This window comes from Pteropus medius, unplaced genomic scaffold (assembly GCF_902729225.1).
Source record: "Pteropus medius unplaced genomic scaffold, Ma_sr-lr_union100, whole genome shotgun sequence".
Classification (NCBI taxonomy): Eukaryota; Metazoa; Chordata; class Mammalia; order Chiroptera; family Pteropodidae; genus Pteropus; species Pteropus medius.
The window spans coordinates 501,442-521,936 of NW_024356247.1; the positions used below are offsets into that span (position 1 = coordinate 501,442).

Sequence of the window (20,495 nt, forward strand, 5' to 3'; positions counted from 1 at the left end):
TATTTTACTAATTTAAGTCTTTACTATTTGGTTAGTGGTCACTCTGGTTAAAAGATTTTGTTCATCTTTCCAAAGAACCAACTTCTGGTTTTGTTCGTTTTCTCTATTGATTTTATATTCTCTATTTCCTTGTGCTCTTTTTCTATTTTGTCAAGGCAGGTGAGGTTATTGATTTGAGATGTCCCTTCTTTGAAAAGATAGGCATTTACAGCTAGAGACTCCCCTCTATTGACAATTGTAGCTGCATCCCATACATTTGTCTCCAAGTATGTTCCAGTTTCCCTTCTTTGACCCATATTTAAAGTGCGTTGTTTCATTTCCTTCTGAAGTCCCCAACTTTTCCTCCTCTATTATTGATTTATAATATTTTTATTGTGGTCAGAGAACATTCTTTGTATGACTTCAGTCTTTTAAAATTGATCGAGACTCGTTTCATGGCTTAGCATACGGTCTACCCTGAAGAAAGTTCCATGTGCAGTTGCGCGGAATGTGTATTCTGCCGTTCCAGTCTTTTCATTGCTGATCTTCTGCCCATTAGTAAATGTGGGTCCTTGAATCTTTCACCGTTACTGTTGAATTGTTTATTTTCCCCTCTGATTCTGTCAGTTTTCGTTTCATCTATTTTGATTGGTTCTTATGCGCATGTTTAAAATTGTTATATCCTCCTGACAGATCGAATCTTTAATCATTATGAAATGTCCCTTTTTACCTTTTGTAACATTTGTTTTAATTTTGTCTGATATTAGCATAGACACTCCAATCCTTCTGATTGGTACTTGCATGGTGTATATACATATATATGATTTTCCCCCAGCCTTTTATTTTCAACATACTTGTATCTTTGAATATGAAGTACTCCTACAGATAGCATTATCTGATGGATCTTGATCTTCTTAATTCAACATGACAATCTCTGCCTTTCAATATTTTATAATTTAGTATTTAATAATATTATCGACATGACTGGGTATACATCTTCCAACTTTTTTCTATGCCTCATGTCTTTTTTTTTCTATTTCTCCTTTATTGCCTTCTTTTCTATTACATAGGTAGGTTCCAGTGTAACATTTGATCTCTTTAATGTTTTAAGTATATTTTTTAGTTATTTTCTTAGTGGTTGTTTCGGGGCCTACAATATACATCCTGACTTATTAGAATTTACTCCATATTTACACTTATTAGTTCCAGTGAGATACAGAAACTTTACTTCTGTATAGCTCCTTCCCATCCCATCTCTTTGTACTATTGTTATACATATTACGTGTTAACTCAACGATATACAGTATAGCTATAATTATTAGTTTACATGATCTTATATTGTTTAAAGCACCCGAGAGAGTGGGTATATATTCGTAGTTTGTTATATTAACCATCTTATATACCATTTCTGGCTCTTTTTACTTCTTTTTGTAGATTCTAGATATCTGGTATAACTTCCTTACTCCAAGACCCCTGTGTTTCTACCCCTGACACAAGAATAATTCACATATTGTTTCGTGTGGTTGCTTTCTCAGTCAACTTGAGAAGTTTTTAGGTTCTTAAGTCCCCTAAGAGAAAAAGAAGAAACATGCAATTATACTGTCTTTTATAAGTACCTACACGAGTGCTTTATGGGTGCTGTTTTTTTCGCGTGGATTTGAATTACTGTCTAGTGTCACTTGCTTTCTGCCTGAAGAATTTCCTTTGTGTTTCTTATAATACAGGCCTACTAGCAATTAATTTTCTTTTTGTTATCTGGTAACACCTTTATTTCTCCTACATTTCAAAATGATACTTTTGGATATAATATTCTTAGCTGCCAGTTTCTTTGTGTGTTTTTTCAATTTCGGCGATTTGAAATCATCCTTCTGTCTTCCGGCTCTCATCGTTCCTGATGAAACTTTACCTGTAAATCATATTGGGGTTTCACTGTATGTGAAAAGTCATTTTTCTCTTGTTGCTTTCGTGATTTTTTCCTTATCTTTAGCTTTTAAAGTTTGACTATCCTATGTCTGGACGTGAGCTCCGTGTTGAACCTACTTGGTGTTTGCTGGGGGTTTGTGATGTGTAGCTTAATGTTTTTCATCAAATTTTTTCATCAGATGTTTCCGTCCATCCGAAGGTTTTTTCCTGCTCTTTTCCTCTACTCTGGTACTCCCATCATGTATATGGCGGTATACTTAATGATGTCCCACATTCTTCTGCGGTTCTTTTTCTTCATCATTTCTCTCTGTCCTTCAGATAGCGTAATCTCTACTGAACTATCTTCGAGTTCACTGATTCTTCAGCTAGCTGAAATATAATATTCAGCTCCTCTAGTAAATTTCTCATTTCAGTCATGATACTTCTCGACTCCAGAATTTCCATTTGGTTCTTTTAAAAATAATTTCTATTTCTTAATGATAAGTCTTTCTGTGCTACATCCACCACTGGGGGCCTTCGAAGGCAGTGTTTATTGCCTGCTTTTCTCCCCCCGTGTATGGGTAACACTTTCATGTTTCTTTGGATGTCTTATAATTTTTTGTTCTAAACTGGAGACTTTACATGGAATCTTGTAACAGCTCTGGATAATGATCCTCCTCCTCTGGGGGTCGTTGTTTGCTTGGTTGTCTATTTCTCTTCAAGTGTGAAGCCTGATGACGTCTCTTTTGTTCTAGCTACCTAAAGGTTGCCCCTGGGTCAGCATAAGGCGCTTATTGGTCAGTAAGATTTGTATTTTACTCTTTACCATTGGATGTGTGTGCTTGGATGCTGCTAACGTAGTTCAGGGAGTTTACGTTTGGCTGACGTTCAGCCAGGGACCAGCAGCTTGGAGGTTACTTCTCTGTTCTGAGAGGGCGTAGCCTTAGACATATACACCGTTGTCCAGATGGACAAGGATGAGTGTGATTTTATTTTCAAGCCTGTTTCTAGGAGTCGCCTTTGGGTCAGAGCCACTTAGTGCCCAGTGTTCGGCCAAGTTTCTCTTGCTAGCAAAACCTACGCCGTGTTGATGGGTCTGCATGAACTGGGAAACGCTCTTAAGCCTGTCCCACATTCTGCTGATTGTCCTAAGTGGGAGCGGCCCGGCACATACATGCACACAGGCTTTTCAATCCCCAGAGATGACTGAGCTCCCAAGAGGGTCCATTCGGCTCCCTCCAGGTTTCTCTCTATAGCTCCTCACTGCTCTCCACCAAGAGCTCCGTAGAGATGGGGTTGTCCATGGTCTGTTTCAAACGAACTTAGTCCCTAGGCAGAGCTGTGGGACTCTTTGTCCTCATCACACGCCTTCGCCCTTAGAGTCTCTGTCCCACTGAAGTGGAGCTGCGGGGTGGGCTGGAGGTCCAGAGTGAGACTATCGCTCTCCGATGGGGCACGGGCAAGCTGGCAGCCCCCGGCATTTTCGGGTTTCTTCTCCTCGAGTGAAAACGTCAGCATTTGAGTAAGCTGGGGCGGAGAGATAATGGCCCCAGTATTCCCAGCCTGCTCACGGAGTGGGGGCCGAGGGCTGGAAGGGAGCTCCAGTACTCGCGGCTCCAGCGCGTTCGGCACGTTGCCAGGGCAGAGCAGCCGACAGTGCTTCTGTCCCACGGACCTGGGGGCCGAAGGGCCAGCGAGGCCTTAAGTGCCACAGACTTGCTGTTCTTACCGAGACCCGACGGGTTTTCTTGAATGATTGTTTCTTCCTTTACTGTATCTATATGCTCTTTGGACAATTTCTAGAGACTAAATGATTGTTTTTTAAACAGCTAATTTTTATAGTTAAGCTGATCTTTTGTTGGAGAGAGGTTCACGGAGCTCCCTAGTTCACCAGTCTGGGAGTCTCACCCTCCAATACACAGTTGAGCCCTGAACAACACGGGTTCGAACAGTGCGGATCGAATTATACACGGATTGTGTTGTTCAGGGGTCAACTGTATCTTCCGAACGTAACTTCTGAGTGGGAATAGGGTCCGGCAAACGGAAATGGACTGTGCATCAGGAAGCAGGGTTTTCGTGCCAACCTGGCCTCTGCGATTTCCTCTGAAGTTCGGTGTCCGCATTTGGAGAATGAGGAAATTGTATTACAGGACTTTGAAATTCCTTCTAACTCTAAAATCCTATTTCGTGAAGTATAAATTGAACAGAAAGCCATCGGTGAAACATTCTACCACAGCTGTGTGAGATCAGGAAATATGGAATCTACTGCCATTTCAAAACCAAAACTGACCCGACCTGTTTGTGATTAGAACAGGTGCTTCATTTCCAACTCCCTCCAGCCGGTCAAAATGCACGTTTAATGCACGGTTTGCAGTCAAGACATTTCTCCACCGCGAAGATTTCCTTCCTGATCATTGGAAATGAAAAACGGGGCAACGGAAAGTTGCCTTTCACTGACCGGCCATCCAAAACCCGACAGCTTAATGCGAAGTGAAAGCAGCATAATGCGCTACCGTTTTATCCAGATTGGAAGCTCTGCGAGCGATTACCTTCTCTCTGAGACAATTCCAAGTGTTCACCTGCTGCATAAAGCTCCGAGGCCACACTCTCAGAGTGTCTCGGTATCTGTACTCGTTCTGAGTGCGTGAATGACAAAATGTCAGTTCTCCATATGCACTGCAGAAAACACTTGCTTCGGTGGGACAGTCACTGCTAGTCACAAAGATGTGTTGTTGATTTAGTACTGATTATCTGCACACACTGCCATAACAGTAAAACTGTCATAAACGGCCTACCTCGCTGAGTCATTCTGTCTTAACTAATCAGTTTTAACCAGCTTATTTGACTTAATATTGTCACTGAATATACCATTTACATTCAAAATCTATATACTCGGAGTGGGGAGAGAAGGGGCCTTGCTATAATTTAAGGAAGTTGTCATGACAAATATACTTGAGTGTTTTCACGACTGATCCACAACAGAGTGGCCTATGATGAAACTGCAGGGTAAGAGAATCACGAATGTTCACTGGCGAAGTTGCTCCTCACTGACACGTCCAGCAGTTAGGAAGGACAGAGCGAGCTGGCAGTGTGGGAGAAGTGATCCAGAAACGAGGGATCATATAATCTTTGGGTATCTTGTCTTTAATGCCAAAACGAAATTTTAAACCAGCCATCTTCGCAAACCTGGCTTGGTCAATATCTAATGGAAAAGGCGAAATATTTACCTTAAGGTATAGAGAAGGTACAAATCCACGCAGAGGAAAAGTAAATGCACATTTTGAGTTTATCCGAATGCTAAGGCTTCCCTCTGATTCTCAGAAATGACCCTCAATTTCCAAATGAGCCCATCTGCTCACCGAGATATTTCTATGTTAAAAACCTCAGGAAGGCATCTGGCCCAGTTTTCATGATCCCAAATTGCCTTGGTTTCGATTTAATTTTTGTAAATTGGGATTCCCTCAGGAAGAAAGTAAATTTCTCAATCTTTAAAATAACAAGAGACAAGGAATAAAACCTACCATCTTGCTTCATTTTCGGAGCCCATATTATATTCCCAAACGGCAGCTTATTCATCTCAAATCTTCAAATTTATGTTGCAGCACTGATATAGAAATGTATACACTTTATCCTTTTGCGTATGTAATATTGTAATTAGAATAAATGCCCCTTTTCTCGCCATTTCTTCTGAGTGAACCATCCTAGAAAGCTTTTCTTTCGTTTTAATTCATCTTATTATTTCACTGTATGGAACCACCTCAACGTGACGGAATTAAGGGAAAAATATTTAAGTCTTAGTTATGGCCCTTATAAAAACTACTGGTCAATGACCGCAATGACACGATGGTCTAGCAAACACCTCCGATCATATGAAAAGGCATGCCGACCCTTATTTGACTAAATGTTTCCCATACCGCAGAATCCGTTAATCTGAATAGCACTGTTCACTCTCCAAATGGATATTACTAAAGGTGACTTCAACCCTACTTGCTCACACAACGAAGCTCAATCTTTTCCATCAGCATCACTGGAAATGTATAGAAGGAATTAAGAGAAGCAACCCTTCTGTCTGGAGTAACCACATTTCCAGTAACAGCTGATTTAGGTGAAGAGAGTGCTTCTCTTTCCTTCAGAAGAGCAGTAATGTCTGCGACTTCAGAGTAAGAAAGGTTTTCTTCCCCGCAAAAAAACCCCACGCCAGTTGGCAGTTGATTATGCGGTGCTGACCGCGACTTCGAATGCAAGATCCTGTGTCACTTGCTCTGCTATCAAAGACTAACTGTGAGATACTGGTTTCGAGCTACTTACCGAATTGCCTTTATATAGCAAAACTGAACGCGGAAGTCCGATAAGTTTAGAATCTATCTACCAATGACAATACAAAACGGAAAAAACCATTAGTCTCACCCATACCCATTTAGCATTTAAAACACATTAAGACCATAAACTGATAAAATAAATACTGTGCGGCCTTTTCTGAGAAATAAAACCTCATTATAGACAGTCATGTGGTTGGTCATGAGATACACAGTTTTTCAAACTGGATGATTATCTATACCAAACAAATTAAGGCAAATTCAAATTGTAAAGGAGGGACGCTTTCTAAGTGAACATATATCAACATTTTATTAATTACTTCTAGCAGGTAAAACTTGGTTATTTCGTCCGGGCTCCTCCTTGTCACAGCGAGCTTAAAAAAACTCATGTAATTACTGAAAAAGGAAAAGAGGACCTTGCAATGAAGTAATTCTGAAATGCCCACACAGATTAGAGTCCTCATCATCTAACCCTCTCCTATTTACCGAAAGGTCATTAATAAATTTTAAGTTGATGTTGCTTTGTACACATGTGAGCACGTGCACGCACACGTGTGCACGCACTATCTCATTTAGTTCTTTCTCTGCATTTAAGATGGAAACAGAACATGCAACGGACTTCTCAACCTTTCCAGATCACTGCCAGCACGGCAGCTCTCAAATGACATCATGTTTGGAAGTGTTTAAAGAGAAATCTATAAATTTTTGCCCCAAACAAAAGCAATACCTCATTGGGTATAAAAATAAAATTCCCACCACTAGATGACAGTTATAGTGCTGGCTAATGATGAAGAACAATCTATATAACTAACATGAGAGTTAAGGTTTTTTCTCAAAAAAGGTATATAGTGACAAATACTTTGTCGAATGTGAGTATAGGTATCTCTCGTTGTCCTCTTTTCTTTTTAATTTAAAGAAACAGTTTTCACCTAAATTATCAGCATAAAAGAGGTTTGAAAAACTACAAAAATTTGGAAACCAATCTGATTCATCTGGTTATGGATATAGAATGGCTATCGGCCCTCAAAAACTGGAAACGGGTACAGTCAAATAGTAACAAAAATTGTGATTTGAGCATAACTCATTTCAGTACCAAGAAAATAATTTGGGGAAAAATACAGATGCCACATTAAATCGATCGTGAAAGATGTAAAGCTGAAACCCCCTTCGAATACATTTTATAAAAGGAGGAGTATAGATAATGGGAATGTATGATTTTTTTTGATAAAACGATTCTGCTTCAGTGCAAACACGTAGTCAAAAAAGAAAAGAAAAGAAAAGGTTTCACGCGACTTAGCAGGAACAGTTTCCACAGCCTTTCACACTGCTGATGATTTCCTCCTGCAGTTTCTTCCTCTCCTGCTCCTTGGACGAGCTTTCCTTCTCTGCCTGCCACTTGGGGTTACGAAGGCCCTGCACGTGGGTGCTCTGCGTGTGCCACATTTCCGAATAGATACTGCCAGGCCGCGCGAGCAAACCATGGTGGGTGCCACGTTCGGCCACCTTGCCCTAACACGCGGAAACAAGAGAAACAAAGAGAAAGGTCACAGAACTGGCAAAATAACTGAAAAGGCAGAATCCGTTCTAACTAAGGGCTCCGAAGGGCGCTGAAAGGTTCGCGGTCATGAAAACACCTCTCCCAGCCGCCCGCACGGTACAAGGGGGAAAGATGGAGGCGGGGCTGCTCTCTTCACCGTTGGCGCTCGAAACGCTACGGAATTCCGTGCACTGTAAACCGTGTCGCTGACAGCAAGAAAATCTGAATGTTTCATTTTTCGTTTCTCAGGGCAGAAAAGGTAAACATAATTTCAAGGTGAGATTTTGTGTGACTGGTAAATATTTAAATCACATATCCATACATATGAGATTCGACACCTACGCTACGTCACGTGTCCACTGGCTCACAACGCGGGTGACAGCGTAAGCGTCCCGTGAGTTAACATTCGGCGTCACCTTAGTACGACTATGTATGTGCCTCACGAGCCAAGTAGGTACTAGGATTTTATATATTTTCCCACATAATTTTTCATTCTTCCTGGACTTAGTAACCGGCACGTTTTTTTCGTTTGCTTGTTTCTCTGTGTCGCTATTGGTAAATCTCTCTAAACTTTATTCCAGAATTATAAAACCTGACTAAATACCACTTTTCTCATAATCGACTATATTAGGTAATCTCTTAGTTCGATTCACCCCAGTCCCCTTCCAGGATTTTTCCTCTCATTTTTAGGTTCTTGTCTTTATCCTAAATTCTGAAATTTGATGATAACATGTCTTGGCGGGGGTGGGGAGAAAGGGAAAACTATTACGATTTCCAAATCTACCAATCAGTGCATGGCACTCCATTTGTTCAGAACATTTACATAGGACTCTTGCAGCGACTCCCTCAGAAGAGATAAAGCAGGCTGTCCCCGTTCTCACTTTCCCCAGGAGGAAAAAGATAAAATGAAAAATGGTCATGTTTAAAAATGACCACTTTATGATCATTTTCTTTCAGACATAAGGATATGTGCCGATATCAGGAAAATGAAAGTATAAAACACACTGAGCAAAGATCCGGCACAGGGCAAAAATGAATGTAGAAAAATTACTAAATACACACAGACGCATACACATCCTTTAAACCTGCTTCTATGATATGAAGATGTCATGATTTTCGGGTCTAACTTGGTTTTTAGTACTTTAATAAAGAGTGAGTGAATCCGGTTTACTCCTTGGATGTGGCGTGCGTTACTTCCTATCAAAAGAAAACAGAACCCTCCCGCATTCCTTCTCATTCAAAGAACGCAAATTCTGTATGTTTCTTTAGAAACAATATGGAAGTTGCTTGTGTTTGTAACAATTCCGAATGTTCTTCAAATCCTAAACTTTAAACTTAAATCTCTTACCTGGTCCAAGACGATGATTTCATCTGCATCGACCACTGTTGACAATCTGTGTGCAATGAAAATCGAAGTTCTGTGTTTGACCGCGTCCCTCATGGAGCCAAGAATAGTCTGCAGGTTTCGCAAGAAGAAGAGGAGGGAAAAAAGATCTACCCATTAGGTAAAGGAAAACCGAAATAATCATACATTCCTTAAAGGAACATATAAAATGCCGATTAATTTTGTATCCTATAAACTTTACAGTACGATCAAATATTTGAACTAATCTAACAATTACTAAGAAGAGGAGAAAAATCAACCAAAACGGGAAGGCAAATATGACCGACATATCATGGGAAAACTGTCTTCTAAGATAGACGACATTTCTTTAAATTACAAAGTCTAGGAGAAGGTGGATGTTCTCTGTACTTTAAAACAAATAAATAAACGACAATGATGAGTGAGTGACACTGGAGCACAGCCAGACAGGATGTTTACCTGGCCAACGCGAGCAAAAACGAAATGAGGAGGGGCTCTAATGGTGGGCTGCAGGGAAACTGCCAACGATCAACAGAGCTACGAGACGAAGGGCACGGGAACATTTGCTTGTCCTTAGTTCACACTCAGAAGACACCAAAGACGACAAAGACGACTGCGTATGTGTAACTCGAGAAAACTTCTTTTCCAAAAGCGTTTGACTCCTTCGTGCATTCTGGGAAATACGTTTTTGTTTACCGCCCGCAAGTGTAAGAGCGTCGTGCTGACACACGGCTACCCTGCACATCTGGGTGTGAGCACAGCTGGCCAGATGGACAGGGCGGAGGTGGAAAGGGAGGTGGCTTCCTACAGCCCCCTCTAAACGTTGTGATTATTAAAGAAATAACGTTACGAAGAGCAGGTGCTCACCCAGGAAAAGATGAGCCTGTATTTCACAAGTGTCGGGCCAAATCTAGGAAAATCTGTGATGTTTCTGGGTACTTCTTTTCGTTATCCTCAAGAATTAAACCCTGACTTACTACTGAGTGCTCTGGGCCTATTAAAAAGGGCCATTAAAATTCACCAAAGCTGCTGGTGACTCGTTATCTTGGGGGTCTGTGCGACCTCTGACTGGCTTGTGCTTCGTGAGATGTAAAGCCACGTGACTCGAATGATGACTGTTGGGACTTAATCTGTAGTAAACGCGGATGACACATTTTTAGGTGTCGAGTTCTCGGCCGCAGGGTCCTCTGCCGCTCGTGGACAGGGCCCGGCCCCGCCTCTGGCCCCTTCGACTCTAACGAATCCTTAGCCAAACGATTCACTGAGAAATGCAACTGTTTTTAAGTGCACGGCAGGTCACACCATGTGCCCAGTCTTAACTCTGTGTGCAAATGTCACGTCGCACGAGCTGTCAAACTGAAGGCAGGCCTCCCCGCCACGCCACTCGTCACCACGTCTCCGAGTGCAGCACAGGGAGCGGTGGCAACGGGCGGTCGTGGACTGTGCGGGTTCGTTCGTGTAAACTTTGCCGCTGTCAAGGCGTCTGTGTGTAATTCAAAGGTGTTGTCACAAAGCGTAAGGCAGCTGCGGGGCAGCACCGTGACGGCACTGTCGCAGCACCTCGCTGTTCCCCAATGTTTGCTGAATGAGCAGGAAGCGACGACGGCGCCGCGTGCGTGGCGCGACCCGCGCCTCGGTGAGCTGCTCCAGAAGTGCGGGGCTTTCTGCTGTGCACCGTGTCACGATCGCTTCCACGACTTGTTTTAGTAACTGTTAAGTGGCAACAGCAGAAAGACTAAAACCTTCCTTCTCTGTCAAATTAGTCAAGCCCTGTAGCTTTGCGAGATGCGAGGGTAACGCAACGACGTGTCACACGGCTCCGAGGGGACACGTGTCTGCAAAGGGACAAGATGCCAGTTCAGCGCGCCCGGCATTCCTCCTCAGCCACGCTCGCCCTGCGGCGGCGACGGGCTACGCGCTTTGCCCTATCGCACGCCCTAATGAAGTTCATTCAAAATACAGAAAGGGCCTAACTTACACAAACTTCCGGGGAGGAAAATGAAACACTGAGAATTAAACACGTGTGTACATTCGCCATCATTTACCTCTTCGGTAATTGAGTCTAACGACGAAGTGGCTTCATCATACAGAATGACTGGGGGGTCCTTCAAAATGGCTCTTGCAATCGCTACTCTTTGCTTTTCTCCTCCTGGTGAAAGAAAAACTTTAGTTTAAGGAAGCAGAGCAGAGCAGAAAGAGCTATCTGATGTTCCTAGTGTTTGCACAGTCCCCTGTGCTCCCGACCACTCGTCATTTTACTCTGCCGCAGGAGTCAAAGTTCATACGATGTTTTTTGACAAGCTACATTCTTTGGAACATAAATGGCATTCGGGATTCAGACTTCACGGCAGGTGGCAGAATGGAGAGGGGAGGTCGCGATTTTGACTGCGCGATGACTCCTGTCGCCGGAAGTGGCTCGTTAGCCACGTTCCATGCGCTCTATGTTACTTCCCAATGAACAGCGATCTGAGACGGAACCGTTTCCGTACCAGACGATCGACAAAGCCGACAACAAATTCAACATCTGAGGCCTGAGAACCTGAAGGCATGAAACTCTGAGTATCTAAACTGATCTCAACGTAAAAAACTACCACTCGGCCAGGATTCTCAAGGATTTTTTGACCAAAAAAGCGATTATTTTCACAGTATTCTTCAAAGTTAATGGTACGTACTAGATAATACCCCTTATTTCACCTTCGTTATTCGCTATTGGGTCACGAGCACAGCAGAATCTTAAACCGGAAAGGAAACACTAAGCGGTTCGGTCGAGGTCACAGCGCACACTCCAGTGCAATGTGGCCAAGGCCAGCGCTCTCGCTATCTCAGGATGCAAGACGCCCTGATCACTGAACGCACTGCAGTGACGATAAAGCGACCTTGCTCCACAGGGAGGCCTGCGGGCCTGCGGCCATCGGTGGTGCACAGAACTACGGCCGGAGGCCTCGCTTTGCTGCCCTTTGGGAAACACTGCAGCAGCTCCTTCCAGTGCGTGACAGCTGACGCAGCGCCGCTCCTAGAGTCCCCGAGAGACGGGGACACACTGGGGCCACAGCTCGCTTTGTCGTGCTTCGCCTTACCGCACACAGTGCATCATTGCCGACTGCAGACCCGCAGCCACGCCGTGCCGCGCGCGTCACCCGCGGCACCGTCGGCCAACTGCCCATGCTTGGGGAGTGAGGGTCTCCCTGCCACATGCCAGTAGCTCTCAATACCACAAAGCTGTCCAGCGTTACTGGACTTGTCCCAGTGACCCATGGTCAGTGCTCTTTGCCGTGACTATTGTCATCATGCCGGGGCTCCATGAACCGCCCCACACGAGACACGGACCTTAATCCGTGAGTGCATGTGCTCTGACTGCTTTGCTGAGCACCTGTTCCCGTCTCTCTCCCTGTCTCTGGCCTCCCTGTTCCCTGAGACGCAATATTAAAATCAGGCGAATTAAGAACCCCGGCACGGCCTCGTAAGTGTCCAAGCGAGAGGAACGGGCACCCGTGTCTCGCTTTCAATCGAAAGCTACAAACGACTGAGCTGACCGAGGCGGGCTGAGAGCGAGGCCTCCTGTGCCAAACAGCCAGCCAAGTGGTGAATGCAAAGGGAAGGTTCTTGAAGGAAATCAGAGTGTTACTCCAGTAAACGCACAAATGATAACAAAGGAAAACAGCCTCATTGCTGCCACGGACAGGTTTTAGCACCTGGAGAAAAGAGCGAACCAGCCACGACACTCCCTTAAGCCAAAGCCTCCCCAGAGCAGGCCCTGGCTCTCTCTGGCTCTGTGAAGGCTGAGAGGTGAGGAAGCTGCAGAAGGAACGTGTGCAGCTGGCAGAGGCTGCTTCATGAGGTTTAAGGAAAGCAGCCGTCTCCATGACATAAAAGTGCAAGGCGAAGCAGCAAGTGACGTAGCAGCTGCGACAAGTTATCCAGAAGATCTGGCTACGATGAACGGAGGTGGCTAAAGCACAGACTTTCCATGCACATGAAATGGTCTTCCTTATACTGGAAGAAGATGCCACCCAGGACTTTGATAACTAGAGAGGAGAAGTTAGCGCGTGGCTTCAAAGCTTCAAGGACTGGCTCACTCTCTTGTTAGGGGCCAGCGCGGCTGGTGACTTTAAGTTGAAGCCAACGCTCATTTACCATTCTGGAAATCCTAGGCTCCTCTGAGAACCAACGTGACCTGAAAACGGTCTTTGCTTAACATTTTCTAAACCTAGATCAAAACTTGCTAATAGACTGCAAATTCCTTGAGAGCAGGTTGGTTTATGCTTATTTTTAATTCTCGAATCATTTAGCATAGTATGCACATGGTATGCACCTAATAATAGAGGCTGTGAGAAAAATGAGGATGATTTGTAACAAAGAGAAATGGGGAGTCATTAGAATGCATGCGCCCCATCCCTCATCTACGCGTTTCCCCCCTAAAGTAACGGAGAATGAAGGGTGAACGTAAAGGACGCAGTATGTGTATGAGTCGCATTCATACTTTCAGGCATTAGATATCGTTATCCTTTGGAATTCAAATAATTTCGGGCAAAGAAACCTATTTATGGAGCCTCCAGAAAAGTCCGTCATTTGAGGACAATTCGTCATCGCGCCTATCGATCTCATAACTAAACACTTGAATAGAAATGTACAAGCCCCCAAATTTACTTGGCCATTGAATCGACAGCTAAACGTGTGGCGCCAGGCGGGCAGGGACCAGACTTGTGGGGGGATCGCTTCGGAAGTCCTACACACGTCCAAGCGCTATGTTGCACATCTGGGACTAATACAGTCGTCTATGTCGACTGTAGTTGAAAAATAAGTTACAAAGGAAGAAAGTAGAGCAGTTAGGTACATCGAGTACAAGGAGGTCTAAAGAATGGAAACCATCCCATAATGACTTGGGAATTCTGACGAGATGCACCATCTACTATCGAATTACTTCTGAGTTCTCCCTCAGCTAAATAACGCTCCTGCTTGTCCTTTAATGACGTCAAGAATACAGGGAACGCCTGAACGCCGATCAAAGCACAGGTCCGGAACTCACTGGCAAGCACGTGCCACGTCTGCAGCTGTACGTGAAAAATCGAAAGACGCCCACGGCTCGACAACAGTGACTGCTACCATGTCAGGTTGTTTACAGTGATGACTGGGGGACTGGGGACCTTGTCTAAAGCCCGTGGATGAACACCGGGTTTGAATTTTGTCACCACATTTTCTAGAAAACGGCTCTGATCAAGTTTGAAGGGAGCATAAAGACGCGGGCGGGGGGACCCCAAACCTCTGGTTACCTGAGAGCTTGAGCCCTCTTTCCCCGACTTGGGTGTCGTATCCACGCGGCATTCGCAGAATCGCGTCGTGCAGCCCAGCCAACTTCGCCACGGCGTACACCTGCTCAGGAGAGGCGCTGATGTTTCCATACAGGAGGTTGTAGTAGATGGTGTTATGGAACAGGACGGCATCCTGCAGCGGAGGGACACGGGTGCTCGTGTTCGTTATAAAAACGAAAGCGACAGCAAAGACACAGTGGCCTGAGGAGCGACGCGTGACAACCCCTTCGCCGCCCCTCATCCCTGCAACCCCGGTTCCCTTCCCGGAGTTAATCACCGCGGACGATTCGTTGTGTGGCCTTCCTGACTTGTTTCGAGGCACTTCCATGTCTAAACGTATACTCGTTTTCAACACAAGTGGGGCTATGCTGTATATGTTATTTTGCAAATTTCTTTTTGACTTGTCATATCCTGGAGATCGTACATGTCAGTAACAGAAACCTCCCTCGGGCTTTTTCACAGTTGTATGATACCAAGGACATATCAGCATTTATTTCTCCATTCCTCTGACTGACATTAATGTGGTTTCCAAATCTTTGCCACTACAAAGAATGTCGGAATAAAATAGCATTGCGTATATGGCTTTGTGCGCCCATGTATTTCTGTAAGAATTCCTGTAGGCGCACTGATGAGTTCAAAGGTAATCGTGTTTATCCATCGATAGCACTGTCCAACTGTCCTACGAAAATGTTCTGAGAAGTACATATTCCAACCCTGAGGTACGAGGGTGCAGGCCTCCACATCCTCGGCAGCCCTGGATATCAGTAAGTTTTAGTTGTTGCTACTTTAGGGGTAAGATGTACTTTCTGTTTAAATTAGCATTTCCCTAACTAACTACCAATGAGGTCGAATATGTCTTCATATTTTTCTCGGAAGCTTCTAAATTAGATTGAAAACAGAGAAAACAAAAACTTATGTACCGTGGATTTTTTTTTAGAGAAAGTTCACTGTAAGCATTCATTTGATATTTCAACTTATTCTGACGTGGCACGCAAAAGCTAATTTTCTTAAAGCGAGCATCTTTTAGTCTCCAAATGGTTGGACGGAAATAGTGAGATGAAATCAAATGACTCCATCAGTTCATCTTAACCAGGACACTCAATTAACTGAGACTTCTTTAGCATCATAATCAGTCCCAGAGTTTCAGATATTATTTCAAATAATATATTAACCATTTACATACCTACTATTAATATAGAATTTCTTTTATTCAGATGGTACTTAAACCCAATGAACTTAAAGTTCTATAAAGAGAAAATACTTATCTTTAAATCTCTTATATTCAGAAAAAAAGTAAACAAATACTAACTGGAAACTTTCAAAATATAAAAAAAAACATAAAAATTAAGTGAATAATCCAGAATCCTACCGCCCAGCAATAACTACCATTAACCAAAATGTTTCTCTTATCTTTTTTCTCTATTAACATGTATTCATTTAATATTATAAAATTGAGATGTTTCATTTTCATATCCTCTTTTTCAACAAACTTTGTACTGGAGTATTTTTCCGAAACATTCAATATTCTTTACAAACGTTGTATTTACAAATGACTGTATGACATTTGATAACTATAATGATAATTTACTATCTACTTATTTGTTGGATATTTATATTGTTTCCAACTTCTGCTATTATAAATACTGCTGTAATGAACATCTTTGCATATAAAAATCTGTTCACATCTCTGTTTATTTCCTTCCTAAAACTTCCTAGAGGCAGAACTATTAGAATAAAGAATATAAACATTTTTCAAGCTCTTGAACATATCACCAATTTGCTCATCAGGAAAGCTGTCTACTTCCAACAGCAAAAGAAAAAAAAAAACAAAAAACAAAAACAAACAAAAAAAAAACAAACAAAAAAACCCACGAATTGGCCATTTCATACGGCCCTGCCCAAGCTGGATGTTCTGAATTTTTAAATCCTTCCCAATCTGATAAGGGGAAAACGGTATCCCACTGTTGATTTGATTGATATTGCTAAGACCTCTGATGAAGATGAGCACATTTTCTTTCCTTTATTGACCATATATATTTTTCCTTACTGAATAAAATGTTTTATTTTTCACAAGAGAATGGCAGGAATGTAGTTATACCTAATTGTGTGGATGAGGACACTGAGCCCTCAGTAGACAAAGCCCAGAATTCACTTCACTTGATAGACCATTTAGATCAGCGCTTCTCAACACACAGTCTACGAATCATCTGTATCAGAATCACTCAGGTGGCATTTTCAAAAATGAAGGTTTCTGGGTCCTGTACTGCCCTCCTAACCAGGCTAGGGTGTGTGAAAGAGAGCTGGGATTTCAATAATCTCCCTAGGTGACTCGTGCACACTAACATTTGGGAGTTTCAGAATGGAACGTGTCAGATCACTTGGCGACCTTTTACAAGCTACACATCCCTGTCTGACCCATTTCACAGTTCTCCTGGGCATCTGATCCCAGGCTGTAACTCATTCCAGGTGTCTCTACTGGCTTTCAGCATAAGAAAAGCTCATACCCTACAAAGTCATCTCCTTCTTGGCTTCTCAGCTCTTATTCTTAATTTATTTTTTCCCCTACAGTCATTCGGCAAACACTTGTTAAACGCTTACTGTGGGTCAGGAACTGTGCTTGGTACCAGTAGTGAACAAGGTACACACAGCTGCATTTGGCAGTCAAACTACTTTGTAAGTTTTAGAAATTCGCTATGTCAAAACTTGTTCAAGATGACAACAGTTTTCATTTACTGAATGATTACGTGATGGACGTTGTGCTTTGTGGTTTACATATATTATGTCTAATGCATAATAATTCTGTAAGAGAAACAGTACCATCATTTTACAGATGAGGAAACGGAGGCCCGAGGCCACAGAACTTATAAGGGTTAGAGCTGGGGTTAGAATCCAGTTCTGTCAGACTCCAGTCTGCGTCTTTCCTCCATATTATGCGACCTTTCTAAGACTTAAAAAAATCTTTCCATCACGCAGACTTTCCATTTACTTTTTGACAGTCTTTTTGGTAACAGGATTTCACCTGTAGGGCCTACTGCTTTCAAAGTAGCATATACTGACTCTCTGGATTCCAATTACTCTAATAAAAGATCTAACGACCCAATGAATGTTCCCAGAAGTAGGTTTCTCCTTTCACTGCAATACCTGAGGCACTACTCCCACTGCCTTCCGAAGGCTCTCAAGACTCACGTCTCGGATATTTTGTCCAGCAAGGTAAATGTCGCCCTTCTGAGGCTCATAGAAGCGAAACAACAGCCTCACGATCGTGCTTTTCCTGAAATGGGAAACGAAGAAAGGTTATTTAGCACCTACTGGCGTCAGGGGACCCATGTTAACTTTACTGTGATAGAGAAAAAACATTGCATGGGAAATGGTTAATCGATGATGCAGAATGTTATAAATGACTAAATTACCCACCCTGACCCACTACCTCCTACAATGGCCACTTTCTTTCCTGCAGGGACTTCGAAAGATACTCCGCTGAGAACTTTCTGCCCCTCGATGTACTCAAAATGTACGTTATCAAAGGCCACCGTAGCCGTCTGTGGTGTGATCTGAAGGGGAAGTGCCATCGCTTTGTCCTAGCGCAGAAGAGGAAAAAACGGTCAGTCTACACGTCGCCTAGAGCGCAGCTATGCAGACAATTTTCTAAGCCACAGAGAGAAAAAAGAAAATACGAGGAAGGAGGAGGTTTGTAAGTGGCGTTAGGCCGCTTCCAAGCACGCTTTTCAAGATTCGTTTTTCACTCCTCACTGTTAAGGTCAAAATTCCCGGATGCTTTGATTTCTGAGCATTGTTGGGGAGGGGGTGGGTAGGGAGAGGGATGGTCGACAGGGGAGTAAGGAGGTCGAGGATGTGAGGAGAAAAACATCACACATTTCATATCATTATCAGCAAAAGTAAATCAAGTGCAAGTACAAAGAATTCAAGGTAACAAAATTTAGCTTCTAGGTATAGCATTCTTTCTAACGGCATAAGGTCTCTAAACAAAGAAGTGACAGCTATAAAGAACTCTTAATATGCATTACGGTTCCAATTCCTGCAAAAAAAGAATTGCCTCGCTAACATGGCGACGTAAGAACATTCCCTTAGAATAATCCTATTCATGGGATGAAGCTCACGTGCTTTTAAAAAGGAACTAAATACATTACTTACTTTTATTCGGCTGTCTACCTTGAGTAGGGTAAACAAGGTGTTCATATCTATGAGTGCTTGTCTAGTTTCTCTATATACAGTTCCCAGGAAGTTCAGGGGTAATGAAAGCTGAAAAAGCAGTCCATTCACCATGACTAGGTCTCCGACAGTGAGGGTTCCTTAACATGCAGTTGGCAGAAGAAGCAAAGGATATTTAGATGTTATGAACTTTTCCGGTTTAAGATAGGGAAGTTTTATAGTCTATTGCTCTGGAATACAGTTCAAATGTACAAAATCAGCAAGTCTTAGGCCTACTTAAACTTCAAAGCATCTTAACCCGTGAGTTAGGAATCAGGGCACTTGATACGCGCTATGTAGAACGGGAAAAGTCCGCCCATACAGTACTCGTAATATACAAAAAAGAGAATGCTTTAAGGGAAGCTAGGAATAGAAGGCTGAAAAGCTTTGCTTTCTTCGTAAAGTATTAACTAGTTTCTTTGTAATGTGAAATTGAAATCTAAAAGTATATATTAAATAATTGCAGTGAACGGGTATTCGCGATTGAAAAATGATAAACCGTGTATTTATTATGGTCACAGTGAATAAATGACTCCTAACGGAGTGGGGCAGGGAACGAGAAAGGGGCACAGACATTATTTATTTTTAAATGTTTTGCAAATGAAAAACTAATAGAAACATGGAAAGATGACTCGTAATTCTAAAAAAAAAAGAATGCTCGAGTCTTAGTCCCCTGGAGTAAACACTAAATCCATTACACTGCTTTTTAGGTGTACAACAGAAATCAGAAATACTAGATGCTAAAAAAAAGTTACTCCCGAAAGAATCGGGCTGCAGCCCCACGAAACGCATGACCAGCAATCCCGAGCAACGCCGAGCCAGTGCCACACTTGTGTTAAACAGAAGGAAGTAAAAAACATGATCGTACAATCAAGAAAACGCATCCTGATGCAAACGGCAAAGTACTCCAAGGATCCTAGAGCACGGTACCCGAGACGCTTTATGAAGAAGGCTAACGTGCACATCCCTTTCATGAGCCTTTGCTTATCGAGGTCAAGGGAAACATCTACGAATGGGGAAAGCGGGGACCCCTTACCGGCCACGATTCCCTGGCTGGCGAGCACCATGATCGCCGTTAAACCCACGCTGAAAATGGCACTCTGACCGAAGTTCAGCATCGCCAGGGTGGAGGTGCTTTTCAGCGACGCACTCTCGTACGTCTGCAGAAATCCGTCGTATCTCTGTGCTTCATAGTTTTCATTATTAAAATACTACGAAAACACACAAAAGAGCAACTATATACAAGTATAATTAGAAATCGCTGTGTCGCGATGACTGCCGCTCTGCAGTGTCCCACCATGAACTGTCCATAAAATTCATCCCACGAACATTACGGAACGGTGAGTTAATTAAACCCACACCTTCAAAACGCCATCGATGGCGCTTCCTTCGCGAAACCGCCCGACCCCCCGGGACTCCGGGTGGACAGCGCTCACGGTCCCCACCACAGCGCACCTTCTCGTACCGCCGCCCACACGCTCACCTCCACTCTCCCAGCAGATTAGCGACTTGTGGGCGGCCGAGCGTTAGGCAGGAAGCGTTTGTTAACCGACCTCCCCGACCTCCCCCACCGCAGGACTCGGCACGCCGCTCCGCACACAAGAGGCACCGGCAACGTTTGGTAAATGGAAAACCGAACGAATAAATACGGGAGAAAGCACTACGCTAGGCACTCGCGGGGGCAGAGCCAAGAACTTATATGCCGACTTGATTAGCTTCGTGTTCGCTCTGCATCGAAATGCTCACTGTACTCTTATTACTTATAAATTAATTGAGAAGGTAGAATTCTGAGGATACCGCAAAAAAAAAAAACTGGTGGAAACAGAGGGCAATTTCTACACGAAAGGAAAACTGTAAGTCCATCGCACCTACAGACACCA

The 20,495-nt window shown here is 43.3% G+C and overlaps 1 protein-coding gene across 1 annotated transcript in view; it reads right to left on the reverse strand.

Annotated features, from left to right (window-relative positions):
* Positions 1–6,480: 6,480 nt before the first annotated feature.
* Positions 6,481–20,495, reverse strand: part of ABCB7 (ATP binding cassette subfamily B member 7) — a 72,294-nt gene continuing 58,279 nt past the window's right edge. Inside the window, exons 6-13 of the mRNA XM_039859990.1 lie at positions 19,652–19,826; positions 18,559–18,716; positions 17,821–17,984; positions 17,548–17,677; positions 14,368–14,539; positions 11,143–11,246; positions 9,083–9,190; positions 6,481–7,706 (exon numbers count right to left, since the gene is read on the reverse strand). Coding sequence (XP_039715924.1) covers positions 7,491–7,706; positions 9,083–9,190; positions 11,143–11,246; positions 14,368–14,539; positions 17,548–17,677; positions 17,821–17,984; positions 18,559–18,716; positions 19,652–19,826 — 1,227 coding nt within the window. The 3' untranslated portion in view covers positions 6,481–7,490. The remainder of the gene's footprint in view (positions 7,707–9,082; positions 9,191–11,142; positions 11,247–14,367; positions 14,540–17,547; positions 17,678–17,820; positions 17,985–18,558; positions 18,717–19,651; positions 19,827–20,495) is intronic.